Source organism: Leuresthes tenuis, unplaced genomic scaffold (assembly GCF_036924035.1).
Source record: "Leuresthes tenuis unplaced genomic scaffold, fLeuTen1.0.hap1 SCAF_21, whole genome shotgun sequence".
Classification (NCBI taxonomy): Eukaryota; Metazoa; Chordata; class Actinopteri; order Atheriniformes; family Atherinopsidae; genus Leuresthes; species Leuresthes tenuis.
The window spans coordinates 30,470,611-30,491,918 of record NW_027325375.1 but is presented as its reverse complement, the minus strand read 5'-3'; the positions used below and the strand labels follow the sequence as shown (position 1 = coordinate 30,491,918).

The window sequence follows — 21,308 nt, the reverse complement described above, 5'->3', positions numbered from 1 at the left end:
TTATAACCCTTCCCAGACTGATGGGCAGCAGCAGCTGCTTCTCTAAGATCATTGCTGGTGTCTTTCCTCCTTGGCATCGTGTTAAACTGACAGAACTCCTGCTTTTATAGAGCTGCTCACACTGACTGATGATCAGTTAATCAGAGCATTGATCAGTTAATCAGAGCATTGATCAGCAGCTCCTGGCAGCTGAAATTCTTCATACTGCTTCTGCATTTTTGCTCTATAATGACACATTATAATATATTTTTATTACTCTTATATTATAACTTTATTATAACTTTTGTTACTCACCATTTCCTTGATTTTAAGAACTTTCTGTTCTGATGCTTAAAACCTTGGAAATCTACTTCCCCCCATGACCACTCAATGTTAATCAGTTTGATATGAACAGTTTCACACTGATCTCTCTTGGTCTTTAAACGCATAAAGGGCTCTAACTGAGACCAGGGGGTAGCTCAGGGAACTGTTACTGATACTAAGGTGACGGAATAATTAGCCCGGGGAGCACAAGTGATGATTCATTATCTTCTTAAAAAGAAGGATCCATCAATGATTGATTCTTTATTTAAAGAACAATCCAATAGAAGAGATTGCGTCAGGACAAACTTTTATCAGTGAAGCACTATTTGGGAGCCGATCCCGTGGCTTCAGTCCTTTACGGCCTATCTGGGTCCGGTCAGCACATTTAACCTGACTGCGACTTTTGTTCGTACTTACGCATACCTGCCGCCTGCGGTCTGTCAGCTCAGCTCCCGCACACTGACACATAGTCTATTTGTCAGTCGGAACTGGGGGTAGGCTATCTCGGAAATAATCTGCCCACGCGTTAAGCGGCTTTATCCCCGCCAAGCCTCAACTGCTGCAGCTCCAGCACCAGTCTGAGTGAAGCCGAATCAGAGGGACAGAAAGAAAAAGTGGCCAAAGGCGGAGAGACAAGTTGGGGGAATTTCCTTCAGACCGCTTTGGTGCCAATCGGAGGTGCGCGCTGTCTTTGTGCCATAAATGCCCGGAATCTGTCCCTGAAGCTGAACCTGCTGCTGAGTCTGAGGTCTCTGAGGCAGGAGGCGTTAAACAAGTTCTCAGTGGGAATTCAATTAAATCACAGCGAGAAGCTGGCAACGGAGGTTTGGGCATGGAACAGAGTGGACTTTTCATACTCTTCATTACGACTTGTGTGATTTCAGGTAAGTCAACTTATTTGGAGCTGTGGCATATTTCTTAGTGACAAACTAACAGCCAACATGTGGCTTTGTGTTGTACATTTAGAAAGATGATCCACCTGAAGTTGGTCCATCAAAAATCATAAAGAATAGCAAATTGTTGCAGTTTTTGTGAAGTTTTCTTCAGTTTAAGCTGATATTTTGAACCATTCTGGTCTCACATAAGAGACTTATCATCCTCCTCCTCATTATTTTTATTAAAGTGCAGGTTAGTACACCACTTAATCTCATTTATAAATGAAACTGACCCCCCTCCATCACACACAACAGCAGCATCACACCCTGAGGTCTCAGTGGCAGCAAGTAAATTATGGCATAGTTTTTAAACACTACATTTTTGGCCAAATCAAAGCTTCTACCTATTTACTTTACTGAAGTACAAGTGACTGCACAAAGATGTAAAATTACTGTTACTATAAATATTCATATGAAATATCCTACTTAAAGAAGAGCACAAATGCAGCATTACGTTGAAAAAGTCGGATTAAGAGTTAGAATTAAAGTAGAAGCACTGGCTTGGTGCCCCTGACCGATAAATGATCTCACATGATGTCACCAGTTTGTGCTGAAGCATCAGTGTAGAATAAGCATGGAACAAGTGTCTCAGAATACTATAAATCATTCTAGACTTACATTTGCCATCATTGGAATGATGTTGGTTTAATGAAGATTAGAAATAGTTAATTTGCTTGAATAAATAAGTATTTCTTGCTGACTCTTCAGCTTGTAGGAGAGTGACAGTGAAAATCTGCTCATTTAAAGGGTTTAATCTGCCAAACTATAGCAAACAATAACCCATTCCCCTGCCAGACCTGCATATCATTCCCCTAAACTCAGCTGATGCTAAAGTGCGCTGCTACCACATATGGCATGAAAGTATCTTTAAGATTGGAGTGTGCCTGAATGAATGGACTAACTCTTGCCTCACTGCAACAGGTGCAGCAGTGTAATCACACTAAGCTGAGGCCAAACAGGCAGCTGACATCCGAGTTGTGGCCGGGTAATAGCGGGGGGCGGATGGTGGTATGTGTAATGCGTAATGACTGAAGCGATTGTGGCGGCCGTGCCGAGCTGCTGTGACATCTGCTGTGATTGCTTTTTTTTTCAAGCCGCTCTGTGCGAGTTGAGCAGTGATTTCCTTGTTTTTGCACACGTGTGTGTCTGTATTATTAGTGAGTGTGAGGCTTCGTCATGTTGAAGGACAGAGCTGTGGATTAGAGCTGCACTGGGAGCAGAAGGGTGCAACAACAGGACCGCTGCCAAGCCTCAGCCTACTGGATTTATCTTCTCCCGGCTGATGCAGTGCATCCCCGCAGCTCTCCCAGCTACTGTGGGCTTCCACCAGGCTCAAATGAGCTCTAAAACATGCAGTTGGCAACTTGTTTGAAAAGTTTGAAAGCCTCTTCTGCAGGGAGACGAACAGAAAAGGCTGAATGAGACCAACAGATAGACATCCTCCTGAATTTCTGCATAATCCACTGGCCACAGCTGGAGCCCACAGAAATAATCCATGACACACACAGCCCTTCTATCCTGCTTTTTCTTTGTCTCTGTTTTGCACAACTTGCTCCAGAGTGTGAAAATGTGAAGCCTCTTTCGCCTCTTTCACTGAAGCTCGGGCATTTAGCTTCTGTTTTCTCTCCATCTCCTCTTTGCGTTTGCTTTCTGTTTTCATGTCTCAACCAAAGATTCGGCTGTCCTGATAATCCTGTGAGCTGCCCGCTGAACGCAGGCCAAGCACACTCTCCACAGAGATTACACACCCACACAAAAACACACGCATTCAGACGTGTGTGCACAGAAAAAAGGGGAGATTTAAATTGATTTCGTGCAAAATGAACGTTTGGGTTGGTTTCAATTAGGACAAATTGACACGATCACACAATTCCAGTGAAGCAGAGGTCCAGAAGTCAGTTTATAGTTAGGTTTTGACTGTTTGGAGCAATAAAAGAAGCCGTTATGTGAAAAACAACAGCATTCAGTTTTCAGCTTTCAGGTTTCCTGTATCAAAATACAGGGAAGGATTGTTTTCATGCATGCATCAATCTGCAATTAATCTCAAGCTCTCCTGCATCAAATGCATCCTGCACAGAGGCACAAACCGGATATGTAATCCCGATCAATCACAGATCCGACGACCCAGAGATTAAACATTTTCTCTGTGTTTTTCTGTTTTTTTTCATCTGTCACGAGGTCATCTTTTGTTAAATAGCCAAGTGAGCAAAGCTGAGTTCACAGTTCATCTCTGTGATCCTCAGTGACAGCAGAAGCACGGATTCACCTTCATATTTACATGTAAAGTGAATTATAACACCGGCCTCTGTTTGCTCTCTGATGATCAGTTGAAACACAGCTTGTTATTTTCATGGTAAATATACTTTGTAATTTCATTCACACTAAATTGGTTTAAAACTATTAAACTCAACTAGTAAAACAGTTTCTTTACTCGCTCATACTGTTGAAGAATATTTCCAGAGTAAGGTTTCCTCCAGATGAATTCACCAAAAATGTAAAGCATCTATGAATCTATGGCTCCTTTTCTCAGAATTACTTTCATTTTAAGTTCTTTGTGACATTAAAGGGAGAATCTGTAAAGGTTTAACCTCTTCCTCCCTTTAGTCTGTGGTGTTGGGTCTGACTGTACATGTCAGAGATATTAAGAAATGTCCTTTATGAAGGAGTCTCAGCATGGAAAAGATGCAGCTTACTGCCCCCATCTCTAAGATAACTGTGGGTCAGTCTCATGTCCATTCGGGCCCTGATTGGACGTGACATGAAGAGGTTCTAACTCTGGCCACATGCAGCATTTATCATTTATTTCACCCAGCTGTTGAAGAGCAGGAAGCAAGTGAAAGAAAACCACTGAGAGTGGGAGCAGGATGTTGAATGTTGGGTTGAGAAGCAGCAGCAGCGTCTTTGGATGCATGTTAAGAATGATGTTGTTTTTTAGCCTGCGTTTTGGTTTCTATGGCGACAGCCTCACGCATCTTGGGTTTGTTTCGCAGGATGGAGGTGGTGTCAGAGGTGGTGTCAGAGCCCCATTTTTTATGATCTTTACACCTGTGTATTGTTTACATCCTGATTAAACCCAGACCTTCCGTATGCTCGGTAAGGTTTGCTGTTGTGCTCCTCGTGTAAACCTCCAGGAACAAACTAACAACAGCAAAGGTCACTTGTGTGAGCAAAAGAATCTTTCTGACTTTAGCTGCTATGTTTCATTATGAAACATCGCTGAGGCCCTTCCCTCTTTCTTCTTCATCTGAGTATGGCTGAGATAGACATTATTGAACTTCTTTTTAGTATTTGACATCTCATTTTTGTGGCTGTTAGCACTGATGCATCTCCTGAGGCTTCCTGGTTCAGATCCTGCTGGCTGGGACCTTTCTTTTGTGGAGTTTGCATGTTCTCACAATGGCAGCTAGGACAGCCCCCCCCCCCCCCCCCCCCCCCCCCCCCCTGTTTTCAAAACAGGTTGCAGCCCTACTTTAAGTTGGAACTTTAGGGAACATCGTGTTACTTCATATTTTGGTCATATTTTGGTCATATTTTGGTCATACTTTGGTCTTTCAGGCTTATTTGATCAAACAAAGAAACTTAAACTTAAATAGAGTTAATATTGTATCACCTGTTTCAACTGTTTACCGCAACCATTAAAGGGTATAAGTGAAAAATAAGGGACCATTTTCCATCTTACAGCAGCACCTGCCACTACCTCTCTGTCCCAGTCATACAAACCAATGTTAAAATTAGGTTTTCACAGAATGAAGAAAAAGAGACGGAGGATATCCGCTCAGGATGCTAACATAAAGACCAGCCTCATCCTATGTGGCTGAACTTTGCCCATTCAGCTGGGAAACAGTATTGCTATTGTTTTGCTTGGTTCCCATGCTTGTCTCTTGCCTGCATGCTGCTGTTTATGGATTATTGTCATGTGGGCCGCTGAGGTCATTTCCCATGCTGTAAACAATAGAAGAATGTGAGTGGACACAGTGGAAAAGAGGAAACCGGGAGAGATGTGGGGCAAATGAGTGCGTATGTGTGGGTCAGAGAGGTAGTTTCCCTCTTTGCTTTCGCCTCACCTTAAGCTCTTAATCAGCTCAGCAGCAGAGCTCAGAGCCTGTGGCGGAGATGTCTGTGTTTTGAAGCTCAAACACGTTTTGAGGACGTTGATAATTGTAAAGTCAAATCCAGTAACATGTTAGCTTATTTACTGTATGATTTATCGTGTTTTCACGGGTTCAAAAAGGCGTCCGTGCATGTGTTGTCATACTGAAGTTTGCACGGATCAAGCTGGTGTCCACAGTTTAGCTGTAAAACCGTATTTATCTGAAGATTACATTTTTTTTTCTCAGTCAGAATTGTGTTGCAGAGCTACAGATGTTTTGCTCTGTTCTGAAACAGCTGCTTGGCTCCTGCTGTTTGCCAGTTGTGTTCAAGCAGTTTTGATTTGTTTTCAGGGAAGTAGGTTAGGTCTACTTAGGGCAACAGTTTGTTCAAGTGGATTTAACTGTGTGGTCTGAATATGGAAGTAGGAACTACTATCACATGAACTAATGGCTCTGGCTGATGAAAGTGACTTAAAATGATAGAAATACAGCGTTAATGAATCTTTCATCACATGCATTACTTGCAGTTTTCTGTACTGAAGCAGCACAGTCAGAATGAAACAGGAGCAACAGACTTTTGAGGCATTTTCGGATACATTTGTCCACATGTCCAAAAAGTCTCCTGAAAGTCGTGGAAGTTGTGCTTTTTCATTGCCTTTATTCAAAGGATGGGAATCTAAGCATGTATTTATCAATATCTAGACCTCATCAGGCAGTTTTTCAGCCCAGTCCTGGCCGACCACAACTGGCATAGAAGCTAAAAAGAGACGATGTTGAGTCATATGGGACTTGAACTTGGCTCCCACCTCCTTATTTGTGTTTTCAAACATGAAAATATCCTTTTTGGAGCCTTGAAAATAGGTATTTTTACAACTCTTGAGCATGCAGGACAGGTTCTGAAAGGCCAGCGAAGACATAAAGTAACTGACTATTTTCTGTGCTGTGGACCTATTACACATTCTTTAGTGAGACTGTGTTGTCTTTATAGATGTGAGGGTTTAAAAACCCATTTTTTATAGCGTGTTCCATGGTGCACGAGCGCCCTACATGCTCAGCATACAAGTTGCATGAAGCCAAACCTAAACTTTGCCATTAGACCAACACGTAAAATGATGGAGCGGGGCTCAGCAGATGCAGAGGTCGCCAACTTTCTGCAGAGTCAGTCGCTTCAGACCTCCAAACTTCATGAGGCCTTCAGATCAGCTCAAGAACAGAGCGTGGAGAGCTTCATGGAATGGGTTTCCATGGTAACTGCATCCAAGCCATACATCACCAAGTGCAATGCAAAGCGTCGGATGCAGTGGTGTAAAGCTGCCGCCACTGGACTCTACAGCAGTGGAGACGCGTTCTCTGGAGGGACCAATCACGCTTCTCCATATAACAACCTGATGGAGGAGTCTGGGTTTGGCGGTTGCCAGGGGAACGGTACTTGTCTGACTACATTGGGGCAGGTGTAAAGTTTGGTGGAGGGGGGATTATGGTGTGGGGTTGTTCTTCAGGAGCTGGGCTTGGACCCTTAGTTCCAGTGAAAGGAACTCTGAATGCTTCAGATACCAAGAGATTTTGGACCATTTCATGCTCCCAACTCTGTGGAAACAGTTTGGGGATGGACCCTTCCTGTTCCAGCATGACTGCGCACCAGAGCACAAAGCAAGGTCCATAAAGACATGGATGAGCCAGTTTGGTGTGGAAGAACCTGACCTCAGCCTGATAGAACACCTTTGGGATGAATTAGAGCAGAGACTGAGAGCCTTCTGTCCAACATCAGTCTGACCTCACAAATCAGCTTCTGGAACAATGGTCAAAAACTCCCATAAACACTCCTAAAGCCTGTGGAAAGCTTTCCCAGAGGAGTTGAAGCTGTTATAGCTGCAAAGGGTGGGCCGACGTGATATTAAACCCTCTGGATTAAGAGTCGGATGTCACTTAAGTTCATACTTTTGGCAATATACACCAACGCAGTTCTCTTACGTTGGATCCGATCTAGATTTTGCAGATTATGGGCTTTAGCAAGGGAAGACAAACCCTTGTGTCATGAAAAGCAAACAAACAAAAAGTGAATAGACCTCTTTCACAGAAGGGAACCGTACAGATGTAACAAAGGACACTTTAACAGTTCAGCTTCTGCAGTTGTGCCTGTCTTCATTAATTCACCTGTGCATCTTTACATGTCAAACAGGAAACAAACAGGTGAGCAGCAGCCAGATAAGTTAAACTGGTGTCCTACCTCTACAGCCCTCTTCATGGTGGTGCTCTGTGACTTCATGTCTGAAAACAGGGAAATACAAATATTATTATGCTTGATAACCACCACAATGTAACATTTTTATAACTTCCATCTTGAAAAAGTAATGTAGCCCATGCACTAAATGAAATGTGTGCCTCTTTGTAGGAATTTGTCCTGTCAAGATCCCACAGAGAAAGGGAAAACTACGGTTCACACTGCTCTGGTTATCCTTAGAGAAAGAGAGAAATGCAGGCTGCTTAACATACTTTAGTTTTGTCTCTGAGAGTCTGCCTCTCTGGTTCTGCCGATCTCTGCATGAACATGTTGGTGTTGCAGGTCTTTAAATCCCAGATACAGATGAACACAGCTGCCTTTATTTGGAGCCTGGTGGGTTTCTGATGATTTCACAGGTCTGGATACTGATGTTTCCACCCAGCGGTTAACATCCTCAGGTTCTGCAGACCACTTACTGGCTGCAAAATCCTGGAGATGATCGATTTCTTTAAATTCAAGGCATAAAAACAGGCGGTCAGCAGTGGCTATGAGCATGTTTTGCATGCTCTGTACTGTAAGTACATGCTAGAATATGGAAAAGTGTTCAACTAAAAAGCAATCTGTGGGAAAGTGTGACTTACTTGAGAAGATTAAATCATTAACCTACGGATTCTTAAGGATGCTCAACATACCTGTGGGGTGATGCTGCTCCTCGGAGAAACACATAGTTTCAAAGCTACTTAGGGTCCGGTTACATCTCCGGACTAATGCAAGATGGAAAGTAATGGATTTTCATGGACTATTGATTGAAATATGCATTAAAAATGTTGGGTAATGCACATCTGTTAATGGTTTACTTGCAGGTCAGCTGACCACCTTAGTAGCATTCTGTTGGGGGCAGTAGGAAGGTCAGGCTCTGGCTGCTCATGTTTGGATCATAAATTCTCTAAAGCAGATGCACTTCAATATTTTAAATGCCGTAATCTACTGCTTCCACTGCCGACCTTCTTCCCTCCCGGCACAGACACGCAGAATCACAAGCGTGAGCAGCTCAGAGAACTCCTGCTTTAATACAAATCTGATAAACTTAACTGATAATATAACATATTGGGCTCATATATCATATCATGCAACAAGGATTTTCTTTTATGAGATTGTTTGATTTAGTGGGTGAACCAAGCTGCTGTGTGCCTGCTTGCATGCACAGATAAAATATTAAAGGAATATTAAATGCCTTTACAGAGCTACTGTCTCTCATCTTAGTGGTTTTCCTGTTTTAATCATTCTGGTGTTGGTAGAGTGGAGTGAGCATTGACATGGTTCAATGTTTATGCCTTCCTCATGAATCAGTTTTTAAAATCAACAGACTAACATCAGGTGAAGTTTGAAGGAAAACAGAAACATGAAATTTTACAGGTATTATGGGAGCAAATAATAACAACAGCAAATGAAGCTGGCATTTAATTATTTAAATGAGTTATCAAAAGGGGATCGAGTGGAGTTGCCCTAATGTGTGATATTTGGTTAGTGACAGTTCATAGATACATTTATTTGGATTTTTAAAGACAGACACTCACAGGTAGAGGCAAAGCAACCACAGATAGACTGCTAAACGGCTACCAAGAACTGAAAAATTGCAATTAAAATGCAAAATAAAAGCAAAGACTCAGATAAAAACGGTTATATCTGGCTTTGTTTTCATGGTGGGTGCCTGTGAGATCGAATGTGCAATTATTAGCATCCCATAAGCATCTGAGGACTGAGGAGGCCATTTTATTCTGTGGGATTCTACAAGAATAGATCTAAGCTTTAAAACTGCTCCAGTTATCACAGTGTGGTCTTGTTAAAGTTTGTGTTTGAGCTCTGCTCTGTTCAGAAGTTCACAAACATCTGTTTTGTGACCAGTTGAACTGGGATTTAGTGTAAGAGGATGTATAGACACACAAATACAGTTTAAGATACTCAGCCCACTGATTCTGTTTCATTTAGATGTTAAGGAAGCCCTTACCGCCTTATTTTAAAACAGTCCACCCAAACCCTGATAGATATCCATGAATAACTAATGCAGTGTGTGTGATCGGTGCCTTGATGCTTGACATGTTGGATTTGGATCAAACCGGGCCTTAACACAGCCTCAGGGTGAAGGAGGGAACAGATCTGCCATGTTTCAAAGTAGCTGGACTGAAATGCTACGAAGCAAATGTGATTTGATTGAGAGGAAAAGGTTAGTTTTATTTAAAAAAATAGTTTCATTTGTTCAGATAATGTGTGTTTTGACCCGAGAACAGCGGGTTTTGTACATGAAGCAGCTGTGGCTCAGATGTAGATAACAGGCCATTTGTTCAGTCCTGCTGGTTTGAACAAAGCTCCTTAAGTTTTCATGTTTTTCAGCAAAATGCTGAACTCCATCCTGCATTAATGCCTTCTTACAGTAGAGCAGGGCTATGTACTGCTTGAAATTGCCACCTAAACTATTTGTTTAAATGACCTGACACTAGTATCCATCATTGGACGACTCCCCTCCTATTTGTCCACAGACTTGACACAGAAACAGTCTGATCATAGCCTCCGGTCCCTGGATTTCATCACATTTGCCCTCAGTCCGTACTGAACTTGGCAAAAAGGCCTGTAACGTGGAACAGGCTCCAACAGAAGCTGAAGCTGTCCACTTTTATTTCACTAGAGGACTTAAATTACTTGTAGGAAGGCTGGTGAGACAGTCAGTGGGGGTCTGCACATGTACTGTACTGAACTAGTTCCTTTTTTCTTTAATTTTATCATTACTAATTATCATATGTTCCTGTTTTTGTCTCTTGTACGTTCAGTTAATCTGTAACTTTGTGTTCTGCTGCTGCCTAAAACAGGTCTCTCTTGCAAATGAGACCCTGGGTATCAATGAGATTTTACCTGTTTAAATAAAGGTTAATAAAAATAAAAAAAGTCATTTCAACAGCGATGTCACATGAGTTCCTTATATATATATATATATGCTGTATGGTGGAGCAATCAAAGGCCTGAAACATCATTTAAATGCATCTGATCTTAGTTTAATCACCTGTTTATTCGGTGCTAGCTGAGAATCCTTTAGTTTAGACGTCAGGGCTTCCTGCTGCCAGCCTGTCATAAAACAAACTACGACACTAATGGACCAATCAATTATCCAGTATATACAACATGGAAACCTGGTGGACAACAGAAGCATGAGGGATGGCTTCCTGTAATATACAGGGAGCCTGATCAGAAAAGGTGTTCGTTTTCTTTGCTCTATCACCTGGTTAGGACCATTTCTCCTTATTGGGACCATGATTTCTGAGATCCTGGTTATGGTTAGGTCTGAGTGTCCTAATGAGGCTAACTGTACAGTTGCATGATAATGAGCAATGAAAGCAGCTATTGTCCCGGTCTTTCTTTGTTCTGTGTACTCTTTGCTCTTTATCCCACATAAATGTATTCTTCATGAACCAGACTAAGGACTAAGACTCTCCAACTGTTTCTTACAGACACAAATAAACGCACGTGACTCATGCACACACTTAGTAAGTGGGTCTGGCTCTGCTGTGGATTTCTTAAAAGAGATCAGTAAGTCAGTGGGAGCAGTAACTAAACAAATCCTGCTTATTTATATCTTCTGCTAATCCTCGACCTTCAACCTTAGTTTACCTTCAACTCTGCTGCAGAGCCCCACCTTTGACAGCTCGGCTCAGTTTAAAAGCTCAGCATGCAGCGTTCGCTGTGAAGATGATCTGATTGTGTGTCTGATTGTGTGTCTTACATAGGAGGAAGTGTTTTTGTGTCTTCATGCTTTGTGTTTCCCCTCCAGAAATAAGTGGACAGACAGTGGAAATGGATGATGGGAAGTCGGGTTACGTCGGCTCAAAGGTGGACCTTCGTTGCCGGTTCATCAACAGCTCCCCACCTGTCAAAATCTCCCAGGTATCCACCTGCCTGTCTCAGCCTGTGGATCACATGTATATAAAGATTAAAATACAAAAACACACAGGAAAATGGCACAATTCACAGCCAAGACACAGAGTCCCAAGCTGGGTGGTTCACACATGTCATGTCTCACCAACAAGTCGTAACAGTCCAGTAATACAGGGTGATGGTTGACACCTGAAACTGCCTCTAATGAAGGTGGAAAAACTGCTGTGCACGTTTAAACACAGGATCCTGGGTCTTTTATCCATTTTAAACACAGGATCCTGGGTCTTTTATCCATTTTAAACACAGGATCCTGGATCTTTTATCCATTTTAAACAGGATCCTGGGTCTTTTATCCATTTTAAACAGGATCCTGGGTCTTTTATCCATTTTAAACATAGGATCCTGGGTCTTTTATCCATTTTAAACACAGGATCCTGGGTCTTTTATCCATTTTAAACACAGGATCCTGGGTCTTTTATCCATTTTAAACACAGGATCCTGGGTCTTTTATCCATTTTAAACACAGGATCCTGGGTCTTTTATCCATTTTAAACACAGGATCCTGGATCTTTTATCCATTTTAAACAGGATCCTGGGTCTTTTATCCATTTTAAACACAGGATCCTGGGTCTTTTATCCATTTTAAACACAGGATCCTGGGTCTTTTATCCATTTTAAACACAGGATCCTGGATCTTTTATCCATTTTAAACAGGATCCTGGGTCTTTTATCCATTTTAAACACAGGATCCTGGGTCTTTTATCCATTTTAAACACAGGATCCTGGGTCTTTTATCCATTTTAAACAGGATCCTGGGTCTTTTATCCATTTTAAACACAGGATCCTGGGTCTTTTATCCATTTTAAACACAGGATCCTGGGTCTTTTATCCATTTTAAACACAGGATCCTGGGTCTTTTATCCATTTTAAACACAGGATCCTGGGTCTTTTATCCATTTTAAACACAGGATCCTGGGTCTTTTATCCATTTTAAACACAGGATCCTGGGTCTTTTATCCATTTTAAACACAGGATCCTGGGTCTTTTATCCATTTTAAACACAGGACCCTGGGTCTTTTATCCATTTTAAACACAGGATCCTGGGTCTTTTATCCATTTTAAACACAGGCTCCTGGGTCTTTTATCCATTTTAAACACAGGATCCTGGGTCTTTTATCCATTTTAAACACAGAATCCTGGGTCTTTTATCCATTTTAAACAGGATCCTGGATCTTTTATCCATTTTAAACACAGGATCCTGGGTCTTTTATCCATTTTAAACACAGGATCCTGGGTCTTTTATCCATTTTAAACAGGATCCTGGATCTTTTATCCATTTTAAACACAGGATCCTGGGTCTTTTATCCATTTTAAACACAGGATCCTGGGTCTTTTATCCATTTTAAACACAGGATCCTGGATCTTTTATCCATTTTAAACACAGGATCCTGGATCTTTTATCCATTTTAAACACAGGATCCTGGGTCTTTTATCCATTTTAAACACAGGATCCTGGGTCTTTTATCCATTTTAAACACAGGATCCTGGGTCTTTTATCCATTTTAAACACAGGATCCTGGGTCTTTTATCCATTTTAAACACAGGATCCTGGGTCTTTTATCCATTTTAAACAGGATCCTGGGTCTTTTATCCATTTTAAACACAGGATCCTGGGTCTTTTATCCATTTTAAACAGAATCCTGGATCTTTTATCCATTTTAAACACAGGATCCTGGATCTTTTATCCATTTTAAACACAGGATCCTGGGTCTTTTATCCATTTTAAACACAGGATCCTGGGTCTTTTATCCATTTTAAACAGGATCCTGGGTCTTTTATCCATTTTAAACACAGGATCCTGGATCTTTTATCCATTTTAAACACAGGATCCTGGGTCTTTTATCCATTTTAAACACAGGATCCTGGGTCTTTTATCCATTTTAAACACAGGATCCTGGGTCTTTTATCCATTTTAAACACAGGATCCTGGATCTTTTATCGATTTTAAACAGGATCCTGGGTCTTTTATCCATTTTAAACACAGGATCCTGGGTCTTTTATCCATTTTAAACACAGGATCCTGGGTCTTTTATCCATTTTAAACACAGGATCCTGGATCTTTTATCCATTTTAAACACAGGATCCTGGATCTTTTATCCATTTTAAACACAGGATCCTGGGTCTTTTATCCATTTTAAACACAGGATCCTGGGTCTTTTATCCATTTTAAACACAGGATCCTGGGTCTTTTATCCATTTTAAACACAGGATCCTGGATCTTTTATCCATTTTAAACACAGGATCCTGGATCTTTTATCCATTTTAAACACAGGATCCTGGATCTTTTATCCATTTTAAACACAGGATCCTGGATCTTTTATCCATTTTAAACACAGGATCCTGGATCTTTTATCCATTTTAAACACAGGATCCTGGATCTTTTATCCGTACATGAAAAGGAATAGCATGATATATAAAGACAAAAATACCTCTACAGGTCAAGCTAAATGTTAGCATTAGCCAGCGGGAAATGAATAATTCATTTGACAACCTGTATAACTGATAAATGCACTGTTCTGCTGGAGAAAGGAGAAAGGAAATTAAGATTATATAGTGAGTTTCTCAGCTCTTTCCTTTCGGAGGGAAGAAAGGCCTGAAGGGTGGCGTTATATAGCCTCCTGGTTGTGTCTGCTAGGTGACAGGTGCACTGAAGTAGAAGGTGTGGTAATGTCTGGTATGATTGAAAAGAACTTTTGTCAGATTTATAAACCCTTCCTTAGTGTGATGGGGATTAGAAGTCCTAAACAAACCAAAACTTCCTGTAGAAAACCTGTTGGCTGAATCCCATCATAAACAGCTTTACAAATAAGCTTTTTTACTTCAGGATGTAGCAAAACGTGTCTTTTTCTTCTTTCTGAATGGCATTATTGCATCGCCATACTTCAGAGTTCTGCTGTCAAACACACTGAGTCAGATAAATGCTTAAAGTTCAACACATGTCTGCAGATTGAGAGAAGAATGCCTAAAAGTTATGTTCAAAATGAAAATGGCATGTTATGCACGTGCATATTAAGTGTTTTAAGTTTGTTATTAAGTTTCTGTCAATAATACTTCCACTTTCTTTGACCTTTAATGTGTTTTTTGTAAATTGTAAGTGGTTAGATCTGGGATGTGAAACACCACAGGAAACAATCTGCCACTTCTAAGTAGAACAGATTAACCATTTATAGAAAAGCAAAGTGCACATTGAAAAACATACGGAGGTTTTCCTATTCATCAGTGAGATTAACGACAATATGTTGTGTAATGCTATTACGGAATATACAGCTGAGCAAACAGGTCTGCAGGAGTTTCCCATTGAATTACAGGGAGAGAATGCATTAAAATAATCTAGCGCTGCAGATCTTTTTAAGCTGCTTTACATTAGTACGTGAGCATCATCTGCTGGGTATGAGTTCCATGTAAAACTAAAAGGTTTGAAAGCCAACTTTGGTTTGTTTTGCTCAGGAATTATATCAAATAAAACCAAGTGCTTTATTATATTTCAGCTGCATCCAGTTGTAAAGAGCTGCAGTCTGGATTAATCATGTTTCCCCTTCATTTATTGTCGGTCCTGAAGGTAACATGGCAGAAGCTGGTGAACGGCACCAAGCAGAACGTGGCGATAGCCAATCCGTCTTTGGGCGTGTCCGTGGCCCCGCCCTACAGGGACCGCGTCTCCTTTAAGAACGCAGCAGTGAGGCGACGAACTCCGACTCTGGAAGACACAACCATCAGCTTCTCCTCGCTCCGGCTCTCCGATGAGGCCACCTACATCTGTGAATACACCACGTTTCCTGCAGGGAACCGAGAGAACACTGTAAACCTCACAGTCTACGGTAAGAGCAGGCGGTGGGGGGGGCACATAACACATTTTTAGCTAAAATGTTTAGTTATTGCTTAGAAATTGTGGTTTTAAAAAATAAAACATGTTACTTAAGGTCTGTCTCATCTTGTCATGGAGGTAACTTGGAAACAATTATGATGCTATTGGTGGCAGATATACAATGTTAATTAGGGAGATCCAGTGGTCCAATCAAATCCGTAGCTGTCCCTAACTATAAGCTTTATCAGAAAGGAAAGTTTCAGCCTGATCTTAAAGGTAGAGAGGGCGTCTGCTTCCTGAAGCCAAACTGGCAGCTGGTTCCACAGAGAGGGGCCTGATAACTGAAGGCTCTGCCTCCCATTCTGCTTTTAGGGGCCTGATAACTGAAGGCTCTGCCTCCCGTTCTGCTTTTAGGGGCCTGATAACTGAAGGCTCTGCCTCCCATTCTGCTTTTAGGGGCCTGATAACTGAAGGCTCTGCCTCCCATTCTGCTTTTAGGGGCCTGATAACTGAAGGCTCTGCCTCCCATTCTGCTTTTAGGGCCCTGATAACTGAAGGCTCTGCCTCCCATTCTGCTTTTAGGGGCCTGATAACTGAAGGCTCTGCCTCCCATTCTGCTTTTAGGGGCCTGATAACTGAAGGCTCTGCCTCCCATTCTGCTTTTAGGGGCCTGATAACTGAAGGCTCTGCCTCCCATTCTGCTTTTAGGGGCCTGATAACTGAAGGCTCTGCCTCCCATTCTGCTTTTAGGGGCCTGATAACTGAAGGCTCTGCCTCCCATTCTGCTTTTAGGGGCCTGATAACTGAAGGCTCTGCCTCCCATTCTGCTTTTAGGGGCCTGATAACTGAAGGCTCTGCCTCCCATTCTGCTTTTAGGGGCCTGATAACTGAAGGCTCTGCCTCCCATTCTGCTTTTAGGGGCCTGATAACTGAAGGCTCTGCCTCCCATTCTGCTTTTAGGGGCCTGATAACTGAAGGCTCTGCCTCCCATTCTGCTTTTAGGGGCCTGATAACTGAAGGCTCTGCCTCCCATTCTGCTTTTAGGGGCCTGATAACTGAAGGCTCTGCCTCCCATTCTGCTTTTAGGGGCCTGATAACTGAAGGCTCTGCCTCCCATTCTGCTTTTAGGGGCCTGATAACTGAAGGCTCTGCCTCCCATTCTGCTTTTAGGGGCCTGATAACTGAAGGCTCTGCCTCCCATTCTGCTTTTAGGGGCCTGATAACTGAAGGCTCTGCCTCCCATTCTGCTTTTAGGGGCCTGATAACTGAAGGCTCTGCCTCCCATTCTGCTTTTAGGGGCCTGATAACTGAAGGCTCTGCCTCCCATTCTGCTTTTAGGGGCCTGATAACTGAAGGCTCTGCCTCCCATTCTGCTTTTAGAAACTCTGGGAACCACAAGGAAACCTGCAGCCTCAGAGCAAAGTGCTCTGTTGGGGAAATATCCAACTGTGAGATCTTTAAGATGTGATGGAGCTCGGTCATTAAGAGCTTTATATGTGAGGAGAAGAACCTTGAATTCTATTCTGAATCTAACAGGGAGGCAATGAAGAGAAGCTAAAACTGGAGAAACATGATCTCTGCTGTTAGATCTCATCAGAACTCTGGCTGCAGGGTTTTGGATCAGCTGGAGGCTTTATTGGGACAGCCCAATAATAAGCAATTACAATAGTTCAATCCAGAATAACAGATGCATGGAGCAGTTTTTCTGCATCACTCTGAGACAGGATGTTCCTGATTTTAACAATATTACGAAGGTGAAAGAAGGCAGAAACCTGGAAACCTGGAGAGCAGTTTTCAGAGTAACTAATCTACCTTCAAACGCTTGCATTGTATTTAAATGGAGGAATAATCAAGGTGAACTCAACATTTCTGCTCATTAGTGGAAATCAAAACTGACTCTTATCCAAATCGTGCCTCATTTGCACACATTTAATATATCGAGACTGATCCAATGACAGCTCATCAGATTTAATGTTAGATTTTATTCGCCGGACTGACTTATTAACAAATATATGCTTCCATTTTCCTTCAGTCCGCCCAACAACTCAGATGACTCTTTCCACGCCGACACTCGTGGCTGGTTCATCTAAACTGAAGACCCCGGTGGCGACCTGCATCTCTGCCAATGGAAAGCCCCCCGGCACCATCAGGTGGGTGTGAGATCTGAGCTAACCTCCAGTGAATAAAACTTTGTCTTCAGGCACACAGACGCGTGTCTTTCTGTCTCCACTCTGAGTCCTTGTTGATGTGAGCAGGTGGGAGACGAGGGTACCTGGAGAAGTGACAACCCGAGAGTACAGGAACTTCGACGGGACCATTACAGTTCAGAGCGACTACATTTTGGTGCCCAGCAAAGAAACCCACAGGGAGACGCTCACCTGTGTCACCACTTACAACGACGAGGTCAACACGGACAGCGTCACCCTTGATATTCAGTGTAAGTTTCTCTCAGACCCAGGAAGACTGTGAGCTCACAGGTGAATGAAAGCACTGAGATCTGATGTGGAAACACCTTTGTTTTGTTGTTCATACGCCAGATGAGCCAGATGTAACAGTGGATGGGTTTGATGGGAACTGGTATCTAAACCGAGAGAACGTCCAGTTGAGCTGCCAAGCCGATGCCAACCCGGCCGTCTCCCTGTATCAGTGGAAACTGTGAGTGCAGCGGTTTGTTGGCTCTTTCTTTCGCTGAGAAAACGAATAATGAATTCAAAGGAGACATGTTATGGATGCAGTCCCAACCATTTTTAAAATGAACATCTGGAAGAGCAGCTCAGTGCTGATTGTTGGGACCAACAGTAATAATAATGATAATAATCTCCTACTTACTGTTCACTTAAATACATTTTCATGAGGGCTGCTCATAGATCATTTTCTCTCATTGATTCAATGAGCTTAAAAGTGACGACAGGTTTCTTAACATGTGTTTCTAAATGGAGTTTTTTTTCTTGTATCTGGATAGTATAGTGGTAAGATCGCCACCTTTCATGTGGGTTCAAATCCCCTGCATGAAAGGTATTACCTCCAGTAGGGGTCCTTAGGCAAGGCCCCCTTACCCTACCTGTAAGTCGCTTTGGATAAAAGCGTCTGCTAAATGCATAAACATCTGTGTAATTTGCAGGATTAACGGCTCCATCCCCAGCAACGCCGAAACCCAGGACAGCGTCCTCATGTTTAAAGGGCCGGTTACGTACGACCTGCAGGGAACATACGTGTGTGATGCAACCAACAGCATCGGCACAAGCTCGGCCTCTGTGGAGGTCAGCGTTATAGGTGAGGTTATTTAAATCCCTCCCACCACTTCTGCTGCAGATGCTTTAAACACATTAAAATTATCTTTTAATATAAGATCTGGGATATACCGGAATTAAACCATTAAACTCTGAGTTTTTGTTAATGTGTTTATGTGTTGACAGAAAAGCCACTACCACAGATAGCAACTGGTGATGTCATAAGTGTAATCGCCCTGTTATTGGCTGCTGGAGTACTGATGGGCATCACCGTCACAGTTCTGGTGCTCAAAATAAGAAGCAGAAAAGCCAAACCCTCGTGCGTAAATGTGCTCTCTTCACATCCTGGTTTGTCCAAACTGTATCAGTTTACCCTCCCCGACAACTTTTAGCTAACTTTGGGTTTTTCTTTGATCAGAAGTGGCTCTCCAGCCGGAAAAATGTCTCAGCCAATCAGAAAGAGGCCAGGCGATGACATCCAGGTAATCACTGTGCAGATGTTACAGATAACAGGTTTAGTGGGTTTTACTTAACTTTGGCCAGCATTTGAAGCAAAGGATGTACAATTCCAAGCAGTAACAGATCTAAGAATTGATCAGTGCCTTCATATCGTACTTTAATTAATTCTGTTGCTACATGTGCTAAATTTGAGGTGTAATTTGATATTATTTGAAAATAAGGAGACAAAATGATTGAATGATAAATGTTTAAGGAAGTTTCAGAGAGTTTGAGATTGAAATCCCACATTTTCCAGATAAAAAGCTGAGTTTTGTTTGATTGTTTGAGCTTGTGTGGTTGAATTAGTCTCATCACAATAAACAGGGGAAGCAAACTAAAAGCAATAATCAGTCATACAGCTGCATAAAAGTCATTATGTTGCTTTCTTCTAAACTGCCCAATTAGAAGCAGTTTCTCCTAAAAGTCCAGACAGTATTTCCTTGCTTTTATTTGATCTGATTGCAAACAACAAGCTGTGGTTATTCTGTTGTAACGAGTACATTTATCATTAGAGAATATGCATTTACTTCTGCTCCTACCAGCGGTTACTCCTCCTCCCGTTCAGAATATCCGTGTAGCGACGCTGCCTGCGGTGCGTTTGGATGGATAGATGGGTGGATGGGTGGATGGGTAGATGGGTAGATGGGTAGATGGGTAGATGGGTAGATGGGTAGATGGGTAGATGGGTAGATGGATAGATGGATAGATGGATAGATGGATAGATGGATAGATGGATAGATGGATAGATGGATAGATGGATAGATGGATAGATGGATAGATGGATAGATGGATAGATGGATAGATGGATAGATGGATAGATGGATAGATGGATAGATGGATAGATGGATAGATGGATAGATAGATAGATAGATAGATAGATAGATGGATGGATGGATGGATGGATGGATAGATGGATGGATGGATGGATGAATGGATGAATGGATGGATGGATGACTTACCATGTGCTATAAAAGTGACCAGACTGGTTGTAAAACATAGAGAGGCCAGCCCTAGAAGTTTGGCCACCATGATTATGGGTTATGGTAACACCACCCATAATGTGTCTTTTTAAACATTTAGAGCTCCTTCAAAGACTGTGTGTTGAAGACTGACTTTTTCTTATGCATATTTAATTGTTTTTCCACAATATTGTTGAATACCTAGAAAAAAAACATTGTTTCATAGTGCAACAAATTCTAATCAAAGTGTTTCTCCCTCAGCATTCAGGGCGGTTTTATGAAGAGCTTCCAAACACAGCAGATTATGTGAGCTACAGACTGGCCTGTAATAAGGACGACTACCCAGAGCCCTACTCCCCTCCAATCAACCCTCCTCTCACGTTTCTGCCTCAGCACCCCTACCACTCCTCACAATCAATGCCTACAACGACCACCGGCTCCACCAGCAACCTGTCAAAAAACACCTTTGCTGCGCCTTCACACGCCACGGCCATCTTTAAATACCCCTCTGTACCGGGTCTGGCTCCTCCCCCTCCGGGAGGAGCGGCGTACACTTTTCCCAAAGAGCAGTACGTCTGAGTCCAAGACGTCACACACTCAAACCTCTGTTGGGAGCTCACAACAAGATTCAAATCTGAACATTTCCCAGAGGAAGGTTGGAAAAACTCTCCAAGCAGCAGTTGTGTGTGGGTTGGATGTATTATCTTTGATTTAATCCAACCGAAAGGATGGGATTACCTGTCCATGTGGTTGACTTCATTTACCCTACGTGGCATCATTTTGTACCATAAAAATAAAAAATACAAAAAGCAATTCTCCTCCCTGTCCACGGTGACAAACCTTTGATGTCAGCAGATGTTTCAGTTTGGTTTCGCCTCCTGGTTTCATGTAATACTTCTCTGTGTTTTTGGTTTTTTTGTATCATGTTCATGTTTGAAAATCTGCCGCAGGCTGATGAAACTGATGTGTTTGTTGGTGCTATCTGTGGCTGTCGGATGAACGGTGGAATTTTTAGCATTTCAATAAAAACGATCACTGAAACAACGCGTACTGTTTGACCTTCAGGGATCTTTAAAAGCCTGTTTATCACCAGAATGTGATCATTTAGCTCAGAGAAAACAACACTTAGACACACAGCGAACTACAGTGCATCTTCTCATTGGCCCAGATCTTCAAAGCTTTTGCTAATTATTGAGAAGCTGACATCTGTAAGAGCAACTCATTCCTGTGGAGGAACTCCTCATGGTAAGGATAAGAGAGGATGAGGACCTCATTACCTGAA

The 21,308-nt window shown here is 42.2% G+C and overlaps 1 protein-coding gene across 1 annotated transcript; it reads left to right on the top strand.

Moving 5' to 3' along the window:
• Positions 1-730: 730 nt before the first annotated feature.
• Positions 731-21,062, top strand: nectin1a (nectin cell adhesion molecule 1a). Its single transcript, XM_072374732.1, has 10 exons — positions 731-1,187; positions 11,371-11,483; positions 15,094-15,352; positions 17,372-17,489; positions 17,595-17,776; positions 17,877-17,994; positions 18,461-18,612; positions 18,756-18,888; positions 18,988-19,051; positions 20,288-21,062. The coding sequence occupies exons 1-10, from the start codon at positions 1,136-1,138 to the stop codon at positions 20,603-20,605; spliced, it is 1,509 nt and encodes a 502-aa protein (XP_072230833.1). The 5' UTR covers positions 731-1,135; the 3' UTR covers positions 20,606-21,062.
• The last annotated feature ends 246 nt before the right edge of the window (positions 21,063-21,308 follow it).

Coding starts and splice junctions, on each gene's coding strand:
- nectin1a (XM_072374732.1), top strand. CDS start 1,136: ATGGAACAGAGTGGACTTTTCATACTCTTCATTACGACTTGTGTGATT. Junction 1,188..11,370: donor TACGACTTGTGTGATTTCAG/GTAAGTCAACTT, acceptor TTTCCCCTCCAG/AAATAAGTGGACAGACAGTG. Junction 11,484..15,093: donor CACCTGTCAAAATCTCCCAG/GTATCCACCTGC, acceptor TCGGTCCTGAAG/GTAACATGGCAGAAGCTGGT.